The 18606-nt window shown below is 27.3% G+C and overlaps 2 protein-coding genes across 5 annotated transcripts in view; one reads left to right on the top strand and one right to left on the bottom strand.

Moving 5' to 3' along the window:
- The window catches only part of LOC129984132 (transmembrane protein 94-like), a 37838-nt gene extending 36122 nt beyond the window's left edge, over nucleotides 1-1716 (bottom strand). For 2 of the 4 annotated variants that reach the window (XM_056093925.1, XM_056093926.1), the window contains exon 1: nucleotides 1328-1716. In XM_056093925.1, coding sequence (XP_055949900.1) covers nucleotides 1328-1438 — 111 coding nt within the window. In that variant the 5' untranslated portion in view covers nucleotides 1439-1716. The remainder of the gene's footprint in view (nucleotides 1-1327) is intronic. The other 2 variants (XM_056093928.1, XM_056093927.1) reach the window with 2 other exon arrangements.
- A 217-nt stretch (nucleotides 1717-1933) lies between these two features.
- On the top strand, nucleotides 1934-9733 carry LOC129984077 (39S ribosomal protein L19, mitochondrial-like). Its single transcript, XM_056093851.1, has 6 exons — nucleotides 1934-2059; nucleotides 2560-2665; nucleotides 4049-4173; nucleotides 5968-6102; nucleotides 6475-6662; nucleotides 9370-9733. The coding sequence occupies exons 1-6, from the start codon at nucleotides 1999-2001 to the stop codon at nucleotides 9658-9660; spliced, it is 906 nt and encodes a 301-aa protein (XP_055949826.1). The 5' UTR covers nucleotides 1934-1998; the 3' UTR covers nucleotides 9661-9733.
- The last annotated feature ends 8873 nt before the right edge of the window (nucleotides 9734-18606 follow it).

Raw genomic sequence — 18606 nt, 5'->3', positions numbered from 1 at the left:
TCAGCAGTTTGTTAATGTATCCAATAGTAATCTTTAATACTTGATATTTTAGAATTATTGCATAATTAGTATTATTGTATAATTTTTATTTAGATATACAATTAAATTTTGGATATTTCTAATCAGTTAAGTGACAAAAAGCATTTTTTAATATATTTGATTCTGAGAATGAATAAATTGAAAATTTTACTTCTAATTAGAAAAATGTAGTAATCAAAACCATTACTTTATGATTAATATATATATACACCACAAAATTTAAAAGCTAACATTTTTATTAAAAAATTCTTTTAAAGGTTACAAATTATTAGCCAAAATAATTGACAATATAATGATTTTTAAAGAAATTTTTATTTATTTAAAATTGTGAACTTCCCTATATTCCCTCCCAAGAAAACATTTATAAATGAAAATCAAAATAGATTGCTCCTAAATTGAAAGCTTCTATATCATTACAAAAAAAATAATAATAATAAAATTTTTTGGATAACATTCATTTCACAACTGTGCCTGATTAAAATTGCCTCACATCATATTCTCCTTTTAGTTAATAATGTAGTCTGATTAATTTTAAAGAAATAACTGTAATTTAAAGTGGCTCCTTCCAATCAATTCCAACATCAAACTGAAATTCAAATTTAATCATTAAATGTTTTTAAATAATTTTAAACTGATCAATTAATATCCCAAAAAATTATTCAAATGAGCATATTCTGCTTATACAAAAGAGGGAAAAATTATTAAATTTCATTCTATAATAAAGCGTTTTATTGTGAGAAAGATATATTTACAGAATTATAACTTTACAACAAAATATAAAACATAGATTGATGAATTAATAGTGAATTATCATTTGAAAAATTTAGTTTAACAGCATCAAACATCACCAAAAAATTTGGAACTGTTGAATGCCTTACAAATGATGCAATCAAAGGTAACTAAAAATTCTTGTAAAATGGATGAAGTAATTTACATTGTTTTATCGACTCAATCATAAATAATTATATATTATCACTTATCATATCATTTTTACAGATATTTCCCACACATAGCAATACTTTTTTAAAATTTTAAAGTAACAAAAAAGGGAATAAGTAGATTTAAATTACAGAAACATAAAGAAAGTGTGAATACTATAAATGATAATTCACAAGAATTCATATACATATTCTCAAATTAATAACTACATACAACTTAAAATGTATGCAGTATATACTTTCCGAAATTGAAGAATTACATTTTATTTCATTCATTACATTTTATTAATAAGTTATTCTTGAGTTTACATTTTTAATTTTTAGTTGATGTTACATAAAAGGTGAAGTACCTGAAGTTTTGAGACTTCTTCTTCAATAGCTAATCGTAATTTTTTTATTGCTTCCTTATTAGTTAAACCAATTACATCTCCCCCTAATTTATCGTCTATTTCAGATGTCATATTTAAAACTTATTTCAAAGAACACAGTGGGGTTTGCAACTTTTACAATATATTACAGAAAATTATTAAGCGACCGACCACTGAATCAAGAGTCATCTATATACATGATTAAACTACTACAACGTGAAACAACTTTCAAAATGCAACACACATTCGGTATAGGTACTTCCGGTAATTTAAATGATCATTCTTTGAGAAATACCCTTACTCTCCCTGAACTTAAGAAAATTGGACTTTGACAGATATTAGCAATAACAATAACAAATGAGCAGTTACAAATATAGTTTATTTGAAATAAGCTAGCTTTTCACCTCCCCCCCCACACACACACACAGGTGAGTAAGTAACTGTCGTAATGACTTCAAATTTCATTTGAAATCATACATGTTACACAGATATAATTTGTTTTTCATTCTTTTCCTTTTTTTTAAATAACAGATCTTAACAGATTGTAATTTGAGGTACATAAAAACTTTTTTTCATTCGGTACCAAAGCCGTAAACTACTCAACTCAGCTTCAAAATTCTTGCAATTGTAAATAAACATTAATATTTTTAAGCATGTCGGTATTTAGAAATATAATTTCATTAACAAATAAGCGATACCTTGGTATCGGTAACTGTAAGTATTATCACATCATTAATTTGAAAAATATGTTATAATATACTTCACCCAATAGACTATTTACTTTTAAAATGAATGTATATCATGAAGAGAGACTACTATACTTTGTGATCGAAAATAATGTTTTAGAATGAGAATAACACACTACCGTAGTTGTAATTTATGATAAAGTCCAAAGTTTTCTTATTTCTTGAGTAATGCTGTAAGCAGAATAGAATTTCTCTGAAGGGATCTATTATAATTTGGAGTAATAAAAATTCCTTATAACTATTGTTCTACTTCTTATTTGAATTATATATCAGTATAATTTTCTGATAATAGAAGTTTTCTAGCTTTTATGTCTCTTGTTAATTATTTATACTGCAGCTCCTGCATTTTTATAGATATAATTCCCATTTAAAAATAAGAACATGTTGATTTAAAATTGTAATAATATATTATTTATAAAACTTTTTTGCAATTTATGAAAAAATTTATTATTTATGAATTATTTTTAGTTCTAGGTCAGCGTTTACTGTCTCAACAGGCTACTGCTGCAGTTAGAAAAGAATCTGAAGATAAAGAATATGTTGATAAGCCACTTTCCCAGTTAGCAGAATACAGGTGAATAATACCAAATTATCTTTAATGTTGCAAGAAACAACTGAAAAATTTAGATAGTTAATAATATATTGAAATGTTTATTCTGATTTCCATGAATTATTTTTTAAAACTTTTATCTGGTTCTTTTTATGCCTGTGGTGTTGTTGCAATTGGCGATAGGCGAGGATCAAACTCGCAACCTTTGGGTTTGTAGCCGAGTAACATGACCACAAGACAAAAGAAATTTCTCATGTCTCGTAGCTGTTATCTGGCTTATAAAGTGTCACCACAGTGTAATTAATAAAATTCTCTCCTATAAATTATAATTACAAAGAAATTTTAATTGTTTCAAGACTGAGAATATTTGCTCCTACCCTGTAATTATTCCTGTCCTATTTTATTTTATTGCACATATTTCAGTTTTTAATATTAATATGATTTTTTTTTTATTTATTACAATCTATTTCTTGAAGCAGTGACTTTTCCTTCCTGAAATTAAAATTCTGGGCAGTTCATAATATGATTATAAGAAACACTATCATTATTTCATATAAATTGAAATCATTTGTTTTTCTTTTACATTTTTGGTTTTATTTGCAAACTCAGATTAGATTTAAATTTTAAATATAATAATGGGAGTTATCATTTAAATTTATTGAAACCAAAATAAGAAAAAATTGTTGACTCTTTGTAGTTTCACAAAATTAAATATTCTTTTCCTTATAAATAAAAATAGTCCTGTAATATTTCAATATATTATATAAAAGATGATGACTTATTTAAATTACTATCCAAGAAATAATATTTTTTTGATAAATAATCAACTTGCTCATTAAATATTTTGGTGTTTTCCACACAGTTAAATGATAATGAGATAATCACCTAAATCTTTATCAAGGATTTAAATAAATACCTGCATTTTAAAAACTATTGACAACTACATCTAATAATCATTTCTTTATTCATAAACTGAATAATAAATTATAATTTATGTCCCAATTTTATACTATACAGTTAATAAAATTACTTCCTGCAAACTAAATCACAAAGCTTATTTAAAAAAGAAAATATATATATATGAATAAAATATTAGTTCTATTCTGACAGCATCAGTATTCATTGTTAAGATTTAATAGTTAGAGTTATTTTTTTAGGATTTGGATAGGTTTTTGTATTGAGCGGTCTACTAATAGAAACGCATCAAATTTTTATTTTCATGCCATATCTTCATAGTTAATTTAAATGTCTTATTGACTACTTCTTTGATATGATATATAATATATATATATATATACAGTGCTGATTAATTATATATATAATTACTTTTAATACGTATTATGCTTAAAATATAAATTATAGATGTTTTATTATTATTATTTATTTATTTATTTATTTTTCTTCTAGATTTATTTACCCAGAATTTCTTCCTGATCCTAAATTTGAATTTCGTAATAAAGTTAGAGAAAAGCTAGAGAGAGAAGACATGTTAAAGCGCAGAACTGTTATAGATATTCCTGAATTTTATGTTGGTAAGAGGGTTAAGTGATTATTGTCTTAATGATAATAAACAATAAATGATCTATTATTCTCTTTTATTTTATTTCAAAATTTTGTTATTGATATCTGTTTGATTCCAAATTGTACTTTTTAAATTTTTTAAAATATTTTTTCATATGAAAAATCTGAATTTTATTTTTTTGGAAGTTTTCTTTTATGATTATATTTATATAAAAATATAAAAAAATTTCATTCAAAATTTCTTTTAATCATGTAAAGAGTTGTCAAAATTTAAGTCTTTCAAAATGCATTAAATAGTATATGTAAAAGTTATTATTTTTTTTTTACTAATGTTAAAATATTTTTAATATATTTATGCAAAAAAATATTTATACTTGCTTTAATTTATTTTATTATTGTTTAAACTATTAAATATAGATACTTATAATTATTTATGTAAGAATTTTTTTCTCTGACTTGATATTACAATTCTACAAGATTTTCTATATTATTTTTTATAAATAATTATGCAATACATCTTCCTGCGTTAAAGAATTTATTAGCATATTTTCATGTTAATTTAAAAATGAACTATAATACGTTTTCAAATACTAAAAAATGCATTTCCCAAAAGACTTTAAAAAAACTTTTTTTTAAATTCAAAATTGGCACATTAAGTATTGTATATGTATCTGAAATAAAAAAAAAATGAATGTCTGTTCAATTTAGTTACATTAAAAGAAAGAAGAAATTATTAAAAGAAAGTTTAAGAAATTATGGAGCAACAGAAAACAGTTCATTCCATTCTCAATTAGTGCTGGATGATTAGAGTAAAATGTTACTTCAAGATTATTTTTTGTTCCTCTATTGAAAGGAATTTACTTGATTTTGAATTAAAGAAAATTGATTTAGAAAAAAAATTAAGAAAGTATAATAAATAATTTATATTTTATTGAAACTGTTTTCCTTTTGAGAATATTAAAGCAAAATTAGGTTAAAAAGTGAAATAAATGGAAGAAATTAATGGCCTCAGATAATTAATAGTCTTAGTGCCAGTTAATAACCTCAGAGCAAAATAGAAATACTATAATCATTTCCTTATCTATAAGACATTTTTATTTAAAAGTAATGACACTGAATTCAGTTTCAGACCATGTTTTCAAATCCAAATTGTGCAGTTTCAACTTATGACTGAAAAATGTATTTATCTGTATTTGCATAAGATTAAAGCTTAAAGGTGAGGAAAATCGTAGATAAATATTGTTGCAAATTTGTTCAGTAAGTTAAGGAAGAGAGTTTTATAGATAGATTTAGTGGATACTGAATTTATATCAGATCTGTCACCCTTGGCCTTGGCAACAAAAATGAAGGATCCAGAATTTTGGCAATATTTTTCTAGACACTTCCTTGCCATTTCATGGGAATTATAAAAAGCCAAGGGACAGTACCGAATTCAGTCAACTGTGAGCAGGTAATCAGTAGTTGAGTTGAGCTCAATCTAGTGATTGGGCAAGTTTTCTCGGAGCACTTTCTGTTCAATTCAAAGGAAAAAATAAACTTATAAAAGGGGAAAGATAAAAAAATTCCCAAATGACTGCTGGATCTGGCTAGTGGGCAGTATATACTTTGTGAATTTTTTAAAATTTATTGAGTAAAACAAAACAAAAAAACTTTAACCTTGGAAGTAAAATGTTAATTGTCCTCAAATGAGGGTGCTGGATGTTTATGGGTTAGTGAAATAACTTCATTTTTAAATTTAAGTATAACTAATCTTTTATTATTATCCATTTAGAATGAGCTTATCACAATTTTTTCTATATTTGCAGGTTCTGTTCTTGCTGTGACTGCTTCCGATCCTTATGCTCCGGGAAAGCAGAATCGTTTTGTAGGAATATGCATAGGAAGAACATATACAGGATTGAGAGCTACATTCACTTTGAGAAATATTGTGGATAAACAAGGCATGAATGACTAATTATTTTTATTTCTAAACTGTTATCTTGTTATTTTTAAATATGTAATTTGTATTACATAATCCTTTTAAATTATCTGAGCAGATGTCACTTACCTGTTATCTGCATTCAGTTTAAATAGTATTCAAATGTTTTATTGAAGAGTATAATTTTTCCTAATTTTTGTTTTAGCTATAAAAGTTTGTGCTGAAAGGAGACATTTTTCGTATATATATATATATATGAAGTTAAAATAGAACCTTTATTTAAAATTTATATTCTTCTTTTTACTGATTTTTAAAAATTGATTTATTTTACATTAACTACTGTAGAAAAAGTAATTAAAAAATAATTAATTAAGGAAAAAAAATTTTCTCTTAGGTGTGGAAATAATGTATGATATGTACAATCCCACAATCCTTTCTATTGAAGTACTTCGATTAGAAAAGAGATTAGATGAGCATTTATACTATTTACGTGATGCCCCTCCTGAATACAGCACATTTCCATTTGATATGGAACCTGAATTCATTATCGAAGGAGAACCAGTACGCCTCAATCCTATCAAGGTAATGTACGAAAATTTTTCAAAGAGTTCAAAAAGTAAGTTCTTTTAGCAATTTATATTACAGTCATGTTGCAGTTGCAAAAATTTTATGCATTTGGAGGTTTATTTAATTCACATCATCTGCAATACAGAAGTATCTCTGTTAGAGAAAACAATAATACATAAGCTCTGTAATGGTTTCCATAAAAGTTTAAGAAAATGAATATGCTTGTGATATTTTTATGTTATGGCTATTAAGGGACTCATTAACTAATTTGATGGAAAAAATGTTCCTTAATCTCCTTTACAACCCCCACCACCCTTTTTGATTTCAATATCTTTTTTTGTAACTTTCCTTTCTGGCAAGAGACTACAGAGTGGCTGTTTTGCTGAAAGCTGAATTCCTAAGCAAATTCAGATAACCCTCCCACACACACTTAGGAATTGCTGAATCCCAATCTTTCTATATCCAAATGTTTGTAATTCCCTCTTCTGAGCGGACTGTATAACACTTGATTATTATTTTAAGTAGGATTGTTCTTCAATATAAAGATATAAAATAGCAAGCTTCATTGTGACAAGCATCCTGAGGTAGATACTGTTCATGTTTAATTAGATATTTAAATTATGGGTAAACAAATATTTCATTTGATTTCATTTGATAGGATTCTTTAACAGATTCTCATAAAATATTTTTGATAAAATTTGCAAATCATATCTTTATGTGCAGCATATTTAAAGAGTGTTTTTTTTAATTCAAATATGGAGAATTAAATCTTCAATTTTTAACTTCTTATGAATTGCATAATTACTGAATAATTCTTCATTTCTGTATGTAATATATTCCTCTTCAAATATCGATACATTTAACTACTAATATATGATAGAACTGTGTTCTTTCAAAATTATTATATTTCTTGTTTGTTGAACATTAGAAAATTTTGTATATTCATATTTTACATGTATATTTGATGGGAATCATCATTATAATAAACAAAACAAAACAAAAGAGGGGAAATGTTATATTTTTTAAATATATATGATTATAATGAAAAGTTGAAAATGCATCTTATGGAGAAAGTAATGCAATATTTATAATGCTACAATACTTTTCTGTTATTTTAATATTAAATAAAAATTGCAGTGCAACATGTGCCAAATAGAGAAGATTCGACCATTCTTTGCATGAAAAAGCAGAAAAGTTTTATGTTAAATTGGTAAAAACTATTTTTTTAAGAAAGCTATCATTAAACAAATATATTTCTTCGAAATGTGTGTTTCTTTTATTTTAATATATTAAAACAAAGTTTTCAGATTGTTTATATAATTTAAGCAACTGCATTGCAAGGATCATACACATAATTAAAGACATCATTAAATTCAATGCATATGTAAAATAAAATTTTTAAAAATACAAACAAAAATCATATAATTAGAGGGCATATTTAAAAAAGATATTTTCTGTCTCCAGAATTTTAAAATGTTTTATAGGTTTACAGAGGATGGTAATTGAAAACTTTGATTAAATTATTAGATAACATAAAAGTTATCTTTGTTTTTTTTAAAAAAGTTTCCTGTGAATTTATTTTTTACATTAGAAATTCTTTAATTATCGGTTGCAAAAGATGTCACATGCTCTTTTTCACCCAGACTCTTTTTGTAATATCTAATTTGTGGACAAAAGCCTCTATTCATAAAAATGAATGTGGCTTGTGTTGGTGGTGTTCTACAAGCAAAATCATTTGACAGTTATCAAATTCTACACAAATATATCTTGAAAGTTGGAAATGTGCATCTCATATCGATTTTTTTTTCAAAAGTTGAATTAATTAAAAATTAAGTTGGGATTTTAGAAGATTTTCCATGATATTGCACAAAAAATGATTTTTATATTGTTTCATAATTTTAAAATTTCATTTTAATGATATTTATTTGATTATTGTGCAGATTTATTCTAAATTTTTAAAATTTTATTAATTTTTAAAATTTATTTTGCTTAATTTTTAACAATATATTATATTATCCTAAACCTCAAACCATTTTCATTGTTTTATTTTGAAAGTTTCTTCCATTGTTGAAAGGTTGTGTTTAATTCTGTGTAGTTTACAAAATTAGCTAATAGGAGAAGGGTCTTCAAAATTTTTTTGCATACCGTCTAAATCTATATTGTCCCCTCCCTACTTCTACATAAAATTGTGGAATTTGGTCAAATCTGAGAACGTCATAAATGCTCAAATTTTTATTTTCAGAGTTCTGCAGATTTGTGTGTGGTATTGTGTAATATTAATCATATATCATTGGCAAATAATAGTTATGGAAGAGCCTGTTATCGTATTATATTTTACAAGTATTTTTTTGGTGATTAATTGCTGGAATGCAATTAATACGCAAGTACTAGAAAATCTTTTTACATGCTGTCTCTCCAAATGATTGAAATCAAAAATTGACACAGTTTTACGATTGTACAAGTTAGCATACCAAATTTCATTTTTGAGTTATTGTATTTATATGCAAGTATAAGTGCGCACCAACAAACTGACAATCGTTTAACAAAATTGATTTCTTATTGCACTTAAGATGCTAAGTCTGTGTACTAAATTGTATCTATCTCGCTCTTTTTGTTTTGTTTCTGTTCTGTTAACTTGCATTCAAACAGCTGTACAAATGGAGCCATAAACAATTTTGTAGTCCAGTTTTTATTTATTTTTACTGAAATGTTTACCTTATAGGTAAAGCTGAATCCTCCCCCTTGGTTTGCCAAATGGGAACAAAGGAACCTAAAAGGCATTGAACCTTTGGGAGAACTCCATTGGAAACGTAGAAGAATTCTGCGCACAAAAATTCAACCCATGCAAGTGTTGGATAACTATGACCTCATGAAACAATACAGGCGCTCCATACCTGAAGAGGATCAGCAAGAGATCTGGGAAGATGTGGACAAACATAAAGCTAATTTCCCTGCTCGCAAACAAATTTGGAAACGAGCACTGCAGAAAGCTAAACCCAAGCCTAGCTCATAGTTCATTTTTACATTCATATTTTTGTGATAATCTGTGACGTCTTAGTTTTTATTGAATAAAATCTGAAACCTGTTTCGTGATTATTGTTTTTAATATATGCAAGATAATATTTTTTTATTATTATAAGTGTATAAAATTGTCTTGTTTTTTTTATACACGATTTTTAATTCTCGGCTCCATTGCATTCGAGTACCACTACTTATTTCTTTAACTGTACATTTTTAATCGTCTGCGCATTCTGTAAATATACTTTTAATATGAGGTTTTATTTTTGGAACAAGGAAATATCTGTTTGATGACGAAAGAAAAAAGTAAACTTTAAAAAATGGTAAGTAATGTAAACTTTTAAAATCTACTTTTCTTATTTTTGAATAATTTAATTTGTAAGTATTTAAAAGGTGAGTATTACCAGAAATAAAATTTTTAATACAAACAAGTAAAGATTAATATTTCCAGCGATTATTTTTTTAATACCTTTTTTGCTTTCAAATGTGCTATCCCCCCCCAAAGTACAATATTGTTAAAAGAGAAGGAAATGCTTATGTTACGATTGATATTTATAGATTGATGATTTTTGAAACTTCCCGAGAAAAGAAAATGACCCAAAGGAATAAAATACACTGAAATATGATAACCTTTTGGTCTAAATATAACTTCATTTATAATTCACTTGATTAATTCTTAATAACTTAATATCTTTTAGATGTTATTTTCCTATAAATTAGGGTAGTTTTATTTTAAATTTACATTAAAAAATATCTTTTGTAAAATTATTTTCAACCATATTTATTAAACTAATCAAATTCCAACAATCAAACACAATAGAATAAGGATCAACCAGGAAAATAAAGTATAACTGATTTTTCATGTGACCATGTTCGGCTTTAATTTTCTGAAAAACGTTCGAAAACTGTTAAATTTTTGAATATTTGCATAAAAAAAGATTGAAGAAACATCTTTGAAACCAAAATATACCAGTAAAGTGCCAAAGGCTTTTTAAAAATCGGGGGGGGGGGTCCCCGCAAAAAGAGGTATAAAGTAAAATTCTTCTAGTTTAGAGGCTTATCAAATGATATGCTTAAAATTTTGCAGATAGCTTAAGGAATATATTAACTAGTTCCTGAACTAAAATATAAGCTTCTATCCATTTTTAAATAATTTCTGTCCATTTTTTTAAATATTGGCGTTCGACTGATAAATAACACGATCAATTTTTTTCACATTGTGAAGTACTAAAACAACCATAAAGTTTTTTTTAAATGAATAGATTACTTATTCTCTAGTTCAGGAATTGCAGAATATTTGAGAAATTATTATACCAAATTTGAACAAAAAATATGCATTAGATTTTAATTTATGAAGTTATTTATAAGGAAATTCTATCATATTCTATATTTGAGAAAATAACATCTAAAGATGGAAAACGGTATTAAAACGTATGTAAATGCAAATATAAAACTGAGTGCCACTTTCCAAAAAATATACTTAGAAACGAAATTCTAATTCATAAAAGAAACCTATTCATACGTTAAGAATATTAAAAAAATCATAGTTTTGCAAAAAATCTACTTTCTACAAAATCTGCTACTACAAAAAATCTAATACTGCTACGTAGTCACCTACTTTAAGCGTATAAATTATGTATTTTTAGCATGAAAAATAAAATTCGATTTAGGTCTAAAAAAGTAAATCAGTTTATTGTAATAACATAAATCTATTAATTCTGTTAATTAATCCCAAATGAAGTTATGTTTTATTAATCTTGAATTTGCACTCATTCCAAGAAGTTTCCACATCAGTTTATCATTGTTTTATGAATGAGTCCAATATTTTATATATTTGTCGATTGTTTACATTGCGAAAACGGAAGAACAATGAGCTTAGTTTATGTGAAATTCTCCTTAAAATAGCAAACTTGTTTACACAAACATTTTAAAGATGCAAGAAGTTAACGGAAGTTATTATTTATGCAATCCTAATGCTTTCAATGGTATCAACATTACAAATTAGAACATCCATCAGTGATTAAAAAAACTGGGTCCGCTCCCATATCAACAGGAAATGTTAACAAAGAGAAAAAACGTGCTTCGATTCCTGCAAATATCGTTTAGTCAAAACAAAAATTCATTTCTCACAATACTGATTTGTAATATGAAAAGCCACTGCACTTCAGCAAAATTTGCTCCATGATCGATAAGAAAATATGAATCGCCTCTAAACTAGTCGTAAATTACTGGATCATTAAAAAAAAAAAGACTTAAGCGAGCGGGACTTTTTAAATTTGATTCTCTGAACGTTCTCTTATTCTAAAAAATTAAATTAACCTTGAAAAGCTCATAATTTTTAACAGTAAAAGAGAGCAAAGAAAATTCATCACGAGATTTCAAAAATGGATTCGCAGAAACTATTCTAAGAATATATATATATATATATTCAGCTATTAATAAACAGGTAAATTATAATAGAATCTCATTCAAAAATACTTATCAATTATTTATTTTCGTTGTCTCTTTTCGGAACTATTTGGTTAGTTTCTGTCCTTTTTTATATGAAATGGATATACGTACGATATTTGGTTTATTGTGCCGTGTATGAACCGTTCTGCTTTATCATCTTCTGTCTCTCAGACAGCCTAACTTCAAAATTGTGGGAACTTATAAAATATTCATCGAAATGCGTTTACATTTTTCTTGTAGCCGATGCAAAACATGCAATTTTTTATTATGATGATGAAAAATTTACGCCTTATCGATTCACGAATTCTGATCGTTTTTCTATGGAATTATAGAATTATATATTGATACTAATTATAGAATTGATGGTTTCACCTAGAAGAAGGAGTTCGTCGTAGATTGCATTTTTCCAGTCCTACTAAACGAACAAAAGAACTTTTTTCAAGTGAAATTGAAGCTTCGCAACAGTAGAAGGTCTATTATCCTTAGACCAAGTGCGTTTTCGATGCACATTTTGATACAAAATCAGTCATCATCTGCACTTTCAGGTTGTTGGATAAACAATCACACGGAGAAAGGTGGTTTATAAGATCAATCTCCATCAATAAATGTGGTATTTAAAAAACATATAGATAGATATATCCCAACCCAATAAAGTGATTATGTGCCTAGCATCAGTGACATTAATTAACTCGCATATATTATATTGCAGATTTTTAGTGGCCTTAATAAGGTCCGCATCTAATGTTAGTAGATGGCCGATATGGTCTTCATCTTACAAGTCAAAATTGCTAGCTTTAAATCTCTTTAACTCTATTGCGGATAGTCGTAATAGACTTAGCACCATTTACATAAATAGTTCAAATCTCGCCTTCAGTATTCTCTGCACTAAACTGGATTAAGCTCACATCGGAATATGCGAAAACAAGAGCTGATGTATATGCGAAAAAAGGCTGCACAGAAAGACCAAATAGATATTGTAGTCCCAAAATCATTCCATATGTTAAAGAAGGAAATTTGAAGAGAGATGACTGCAGTGGCAGGGTAGATGGGTCATGTTGAGCAAGGGGCATATAACATGATTTTATACCGGAATGAAAAATTATAAAAAAGAATATTTCACCTTATGATAATGCAAATTGTTGCAGGGCATGGAAATTTCCTGCATACTTCTACAGATTCGGAAAAGGATGCAAAACACGTTTATGTGGGGAAATAGGCTCAGTCCAGCACTATATAACAGAATGTGTCAAACTTAAAGAAATTAGAGGAAGATTCATTATGAATAGTAATTTTAACTCAAAATTACAATACCCTAGAAATTTAAAAATATTAAAAGAAAAGATGGAAAAGATTTCTAGTCTTTTACTAACTTTGATTCTTTGAAATTTTGTTGGTAGTTGTTTTATTATGCAAAAATTTGGATAATTAATGAGCATAACAGCCAGTCTTAATAGTTCGTGTTTATACAGCTTTGTTCTGTGGTAATGGGATAACTGGATGTAATTTAAAAAAAACTATTCTTCGCACTGTTACTCTTTTTTTAAAGCAATGAAAAAGAACATGCCGCAAATATTTCCATCCGCTATTCATACTGAAAGGTGCAGAAATTTTTTTATAAAACATATTACCAATGAAACGTAATTTAAAAAAGCTCTAGAACGATTGAAATAAAGGTCTTATACGGTCTGCATTTTATATAAACAGTTAAATTCATTTTTAGGGTGAAAGAAACCTATGGGACACTAATACTTACAAACAGAATGACGATAATGCATTTTAAAATGCTTAACTGTAATACCATATCTAGAAAGAGGGGAGGTTGAAAACTTACCTTCTCCCTTCTGAATCTTGCATTTAAAGAGAGGATAATAACAAAGGAATAATAATAGAAAAAAATTTGTATACAAATGTTTTTTTTTATTTACTTATTTAGAGAAACGACAGAAAATTATGTCTGACATGATAAACTTATTATAAACCAGATTCTGTCCTTCAGAAAAATTTATAGTTTGTAAAATATTTTTTAAAAGCATGATTTTTATAGTTCATACTGATAAATATCCATTAATTATACAAATCGAATAGGCTCAGTAAAACTTTTTTTATAACTTCGTTCAAATTCAATATATTATTTCTCAGTTATCAACGATAATGCAATAAAAAGATTAATAAACACAGTAAAGGTTATCAAAATTTAAATGTCAAATATCATCACCATGAATTCGTCTTTCTTTTCTCAAAATTTATCTCTTATCTCCAGATCTACTCTTGCAATATCTATTTATATCTATAAAAGTTGAAATGTCATTCTTAAAACTAGTTTCCAAATTATCAGGTCAGAATTCTCGATTTTTTTTTACATTTGCATTATAGTCTTGTTCCGTAAGAGAAAAATAAATCCATTTTTCATAATTTTGATAAATAATTCTAGCAATATTCAATGTCCCTATGTATACATATGCTGGAATCCATGTTTCATAATTTTCTGAATAGTTTTAGTAAAATGTTTGAATTTGATGGAATGTTTGAAGAGAAATCTGATCAACCATAGAAGTGTAATAATTTTTTTTTCCTCAGTTGAATTAGAGGAAAAAATCATTGTACATTATTTCTCCGTCAGTACAATTATGAAATTTCATTGCATTTCTACTACCAATGATTTCAATATTTAATACAGGGAATTGAAATTTCACAAAGAGAATAGAATATTTTGTTAATAATTATAATAAACAGATATGGATTTTTCATTTCAGTTGATTTTCTACTACAGGATTAGAATTTAGGAAATATATAAATATGGTATCTAAGATTATAGAAAGAGCTTCAATATAAATTTCAATTAATAGGAATTCAATTGAAATCTGAAATCAAATAAAACCACAGTTAAAACAGATTGAAAAAAACAACTAAATTCTTGATTAGAGACTTTTGTATGCTTTTAGAAAAGGGGGAAGGAAGGGTGTGAAAAGGTGCAATGAAAGACAATTATCCAAGATATAACCATGCATTCAATAATGCTAATCATATTTTCTCATATATTCAGCGATAAAATTTCGAGATTTTTTTTTACCTCTGTTAATAAGAGTTGCATAAATAAAAGAACTGTAATCAGAGTCGTCTTGATATTTAAAAAGAGTTGGTATATTTAAAATATTTTATAATTTATTGTCTTCAATTATAATCCTTACAATATCCTAAAACAAATAAGAAATCTCAAAAAACTAGAAGATTTATGCAATTATATTATATGTCTAAAACTCTTATTACATGTATATTGTCTTATTATATGTATATCAAGATTCTATATGTCCTTTTGGAAAGGTTAAGCTAAGGTTTTAACTGTATATGTAAAAAATATATACGCACACACTATCTAATATTTTAAAATCTCGTGTCACGGTGTTTGTGTTCATACTCCTCCGAAACGGATCGACCGATTTTAATGAAATTTTTTATGTGTATTTGGTAAGTATGAGAATAGGTTGTAAAGAATATTTCATAACGCTAGGTAATTAGGGTGCCCCTATCCCGTCATTCCACGTTCAACGTATGCTGATGAGATCAACGCTTGCTTGAAATCATCGCCACTGTGGCGTAATGTTGAAAAAGTCCAGTTAAAAATAAACATGCACCTCCACATGCTACAAGATCCATCTGCTGACACATTCTCAGACCAATTGTTAGATATCGGCGGTGGAAAAGTTGCTGTTTATGAAAATACTGGATACATAAAATTGCCCACTAATTTCTGCACTTATCCTTGATTCGCAAAATACTCTCACTGATCGCATATTTCCCTATGTACGCACATAATACATAAATAATGCGTGACTGGCAGAAAGTGCCATTTTGGCAGCAAAAAATGTGTACGTCGACGATTTAAACTTCAAGATACAGCAGTCGTTGCCAAGTGACTTGGTATCATACAGTTTGCGATGCTAACGAAGCTGTAAATTATTCAATAGAGTTTTTGAACTCACTGAATTTGTCAGGCATGTCACATCTTCTACGACTGAAAGTTGGATCTCCGGTTATTTTACTTCGGAATTTGAACCCACCACGGGTGTGCAATGGCACGCGATTGGTTACGAAAAAAAAAAAAAAAAAATGGATGCAAAACGTTATCGAAGCCACCATTTTAAATGGCAAATTCCGAGCCGAAAATGTTTTGCTGCCACGAATTCCAATGATTCTCAAAGACGTACCAACTACTAATTCAAACGCTTTCAATTTCATATTAGATTGGCATTCGCAATGCCAATCAATAAGTCACAAGGCCAAACGATGTCTGCGGCACAGATTTAGGCACACCATGCTTTTCACACGGACAAATACGTGGCAGGTTCTCGCGTGGGCAAACCATCGAGCCAATTTGTGTTGGCTAAAGACGGACTGACAAAAAATATCATACACTCAATTGCTCTTCGAAATGAATATTGATTTTCTTTATTTCATATTTATACTTTAGGATAAAAAATATATTACTCTTTTTTCAATTTACGTTTAACTTTTAACAGATCAAACAATGTATATGTTCATTACGTTAATGAATTAATTCTATTGAGAAATGAATGTTTGGTGTTTTTTTGTTTTATCGGTTATCATTGTCTACAGCGTTCCATTCTTCTTTCTGCCATAGATCCCATCCCCACACACTTACAATACATTCGTTATTTTTTAATTAACAACCAAAATATTCACTAGAAATAATTTATATGGCAGAACAAGGTTTGCTGGGCCATCTAGTATATTATATATATATATATATATATATATATATATATATATATAATGTAAATATTCAGCAGTTGTGTAGCATTAAAGAGTTTTATCCCTTTGCTCATAGCCTAAGAATCTTCTGAATTCATAGTTTTCCAGAATGTGTATTAAAAGTAATTAAATAAAACGTAGAATTGGATCAGGAAATAAGAGATCATTCTAGAATGAAATCAATATGAGCTAAATTAAGATAAAAGTTAGAAAATTAATGAGGATTTAAATTACATTAAAAGACATCATTACATACATATTATATATATATAACAACACAAATAGTGGTCAAAATCTAATTTTAAAACCGTCAGAAGTCTGCTCCCCCCACTGTAGCTGAAGCCACTAACATTCCTCAATTTCAACTACTCTTGGGATACTGATTAAATTATATGAACCATTTAAAGCAAAAAAAGAGCAATATTACAGAGAACGTAACTGTAGTGAATCAAAACTCTTTTACATATTGAATGAAAGTTTAAAACAGTTTTCGTTTTGAATTACAATAGTTTTCTTAACTTTTTTCCCCTGCAAGCAATTTTGTTTTTTTAATGCTTCTGCAGATTTTTTTTTCCCTACCACCTTCTCTTCCTTTTTAAGAAAATAATTTTAATTCAATTACTAGTCAGAAATTTTTTTCATTTAAACTTTATATACAGTGACCCAAAAAATTGAGAATACACATTACTTTTACTTGATAAATCCGCCTTTCAATATCAATAACATATTACCGGGTAGTGCAAACATGTTTTTGTTTTTATACATAAAAAATGGTTTAATTTAGAGTAAAAATAAAGAAAAATCAACGAAAAACTTCTAAATTGAAAAGTTTCAGAAGCATTTTAAATAAACATATGCAGAATTTTGCCTCAAAAAATTGAGAATACATCAATGAAATTCTTGTAATATCTCGCATAGAAAGAACGTGTCAGTATTTATTTGCATGTCTTTTGGCTTTTATAATGTAACGATATGGTTTACTTGGATATACTTTGCAGCAATTTAATGGAAAGTGCTAAAAATTTGGGTTTAGATGGAAATTTCATTTTCAGTAGGACAACGACCCCAAACAGAATTCATGTAACGTCAAAATATGGTGTCTTTTTCATTGTAAACAGCAGTTACACACACCACCACAGTACCCCGACATTAATACCATTGAATATCTGTGGGCCACACTCGAAAAAGTGGTTCAGAAACACAAAATTAGAAACAAAACCCATTTAAAACAAGTTTTTCAAGAAGAATGGGGTAAAATATCTTCAGATACCACCAAAAATGGGTCGAATTGGTACCACGGTGTTTAGAGGACATTATAAAAGCCAAAAGACATGCAAATAAATACTGACACGTTCTTTCTATGCGAGATATTACAAGAATTTCATTGATGTATTCTCAATTTTTTGAGGCAAAATTTTGTGTATGTTTATTTAAAATGCTTCTGAAACTTTTTAATTTAGAAGTTTTTCGTTGATTTTTCTTTATTTTTACTCTAAATTAAACCATTTTTTATGTATAAAAACAAGAACATGTTTGCACTACCCGGTGATACGTTATTTATATTGAAAGTCGGGTTTATCAAGTAAAAGTAAGGTATACTCTCAATTTTTTTGAGCCACTGTATATATAAAAAGAAGAAAAAAAATCTGGTGGGAAATCTTCTATTTAGTCAAGTACACTTTATGTTCAAATACAGGAGATATTTTACTGCATTCATGAA

Source organism: Argiope bruennichi, chromosome 9 (genome assembly GCF_947563725.1).
Source record: "Argiope bruennichi chromosome 9, qqArgBrue1.1, whole genome shotgun sequence".
Lineage (NCBI taxonomy): Eukaryota > Metazoa > Arthropoda > Arachnida > Araneae > Araneidae > Argiope > Argiope bruennichi.
This window is presented reverse-complemented; position numbering and strand designations above follow the sequence as displayed.

What these genes read in the sequence shown, in the direction of transcription:
- LOC129984077 (XM_056093851.1), top strand. Translation starts at nt 1,999, where the DNA reads ATGTCGGTATTTAGAAATATAATTTCATTAACAAATAAGCGATACCTT. An exon ending in TATTCCTGAATTTTATGTTG is followed by an intron (nt 4,174 to 5,967) that starts GTAAGAGGGTTA and finishes CTATATTTGCAG; the next exon opens with GTTCTGTTCTTGCTGTGACT. An exon ending in AAATATTGTGGATAAACAAG is followed by an intron (nt 6,103 to 6,474) that starts GCATGAATGACT and finishes ATTTTCTCTTAG; the next exon opens with GTGTGGAAATAATGTATGAT.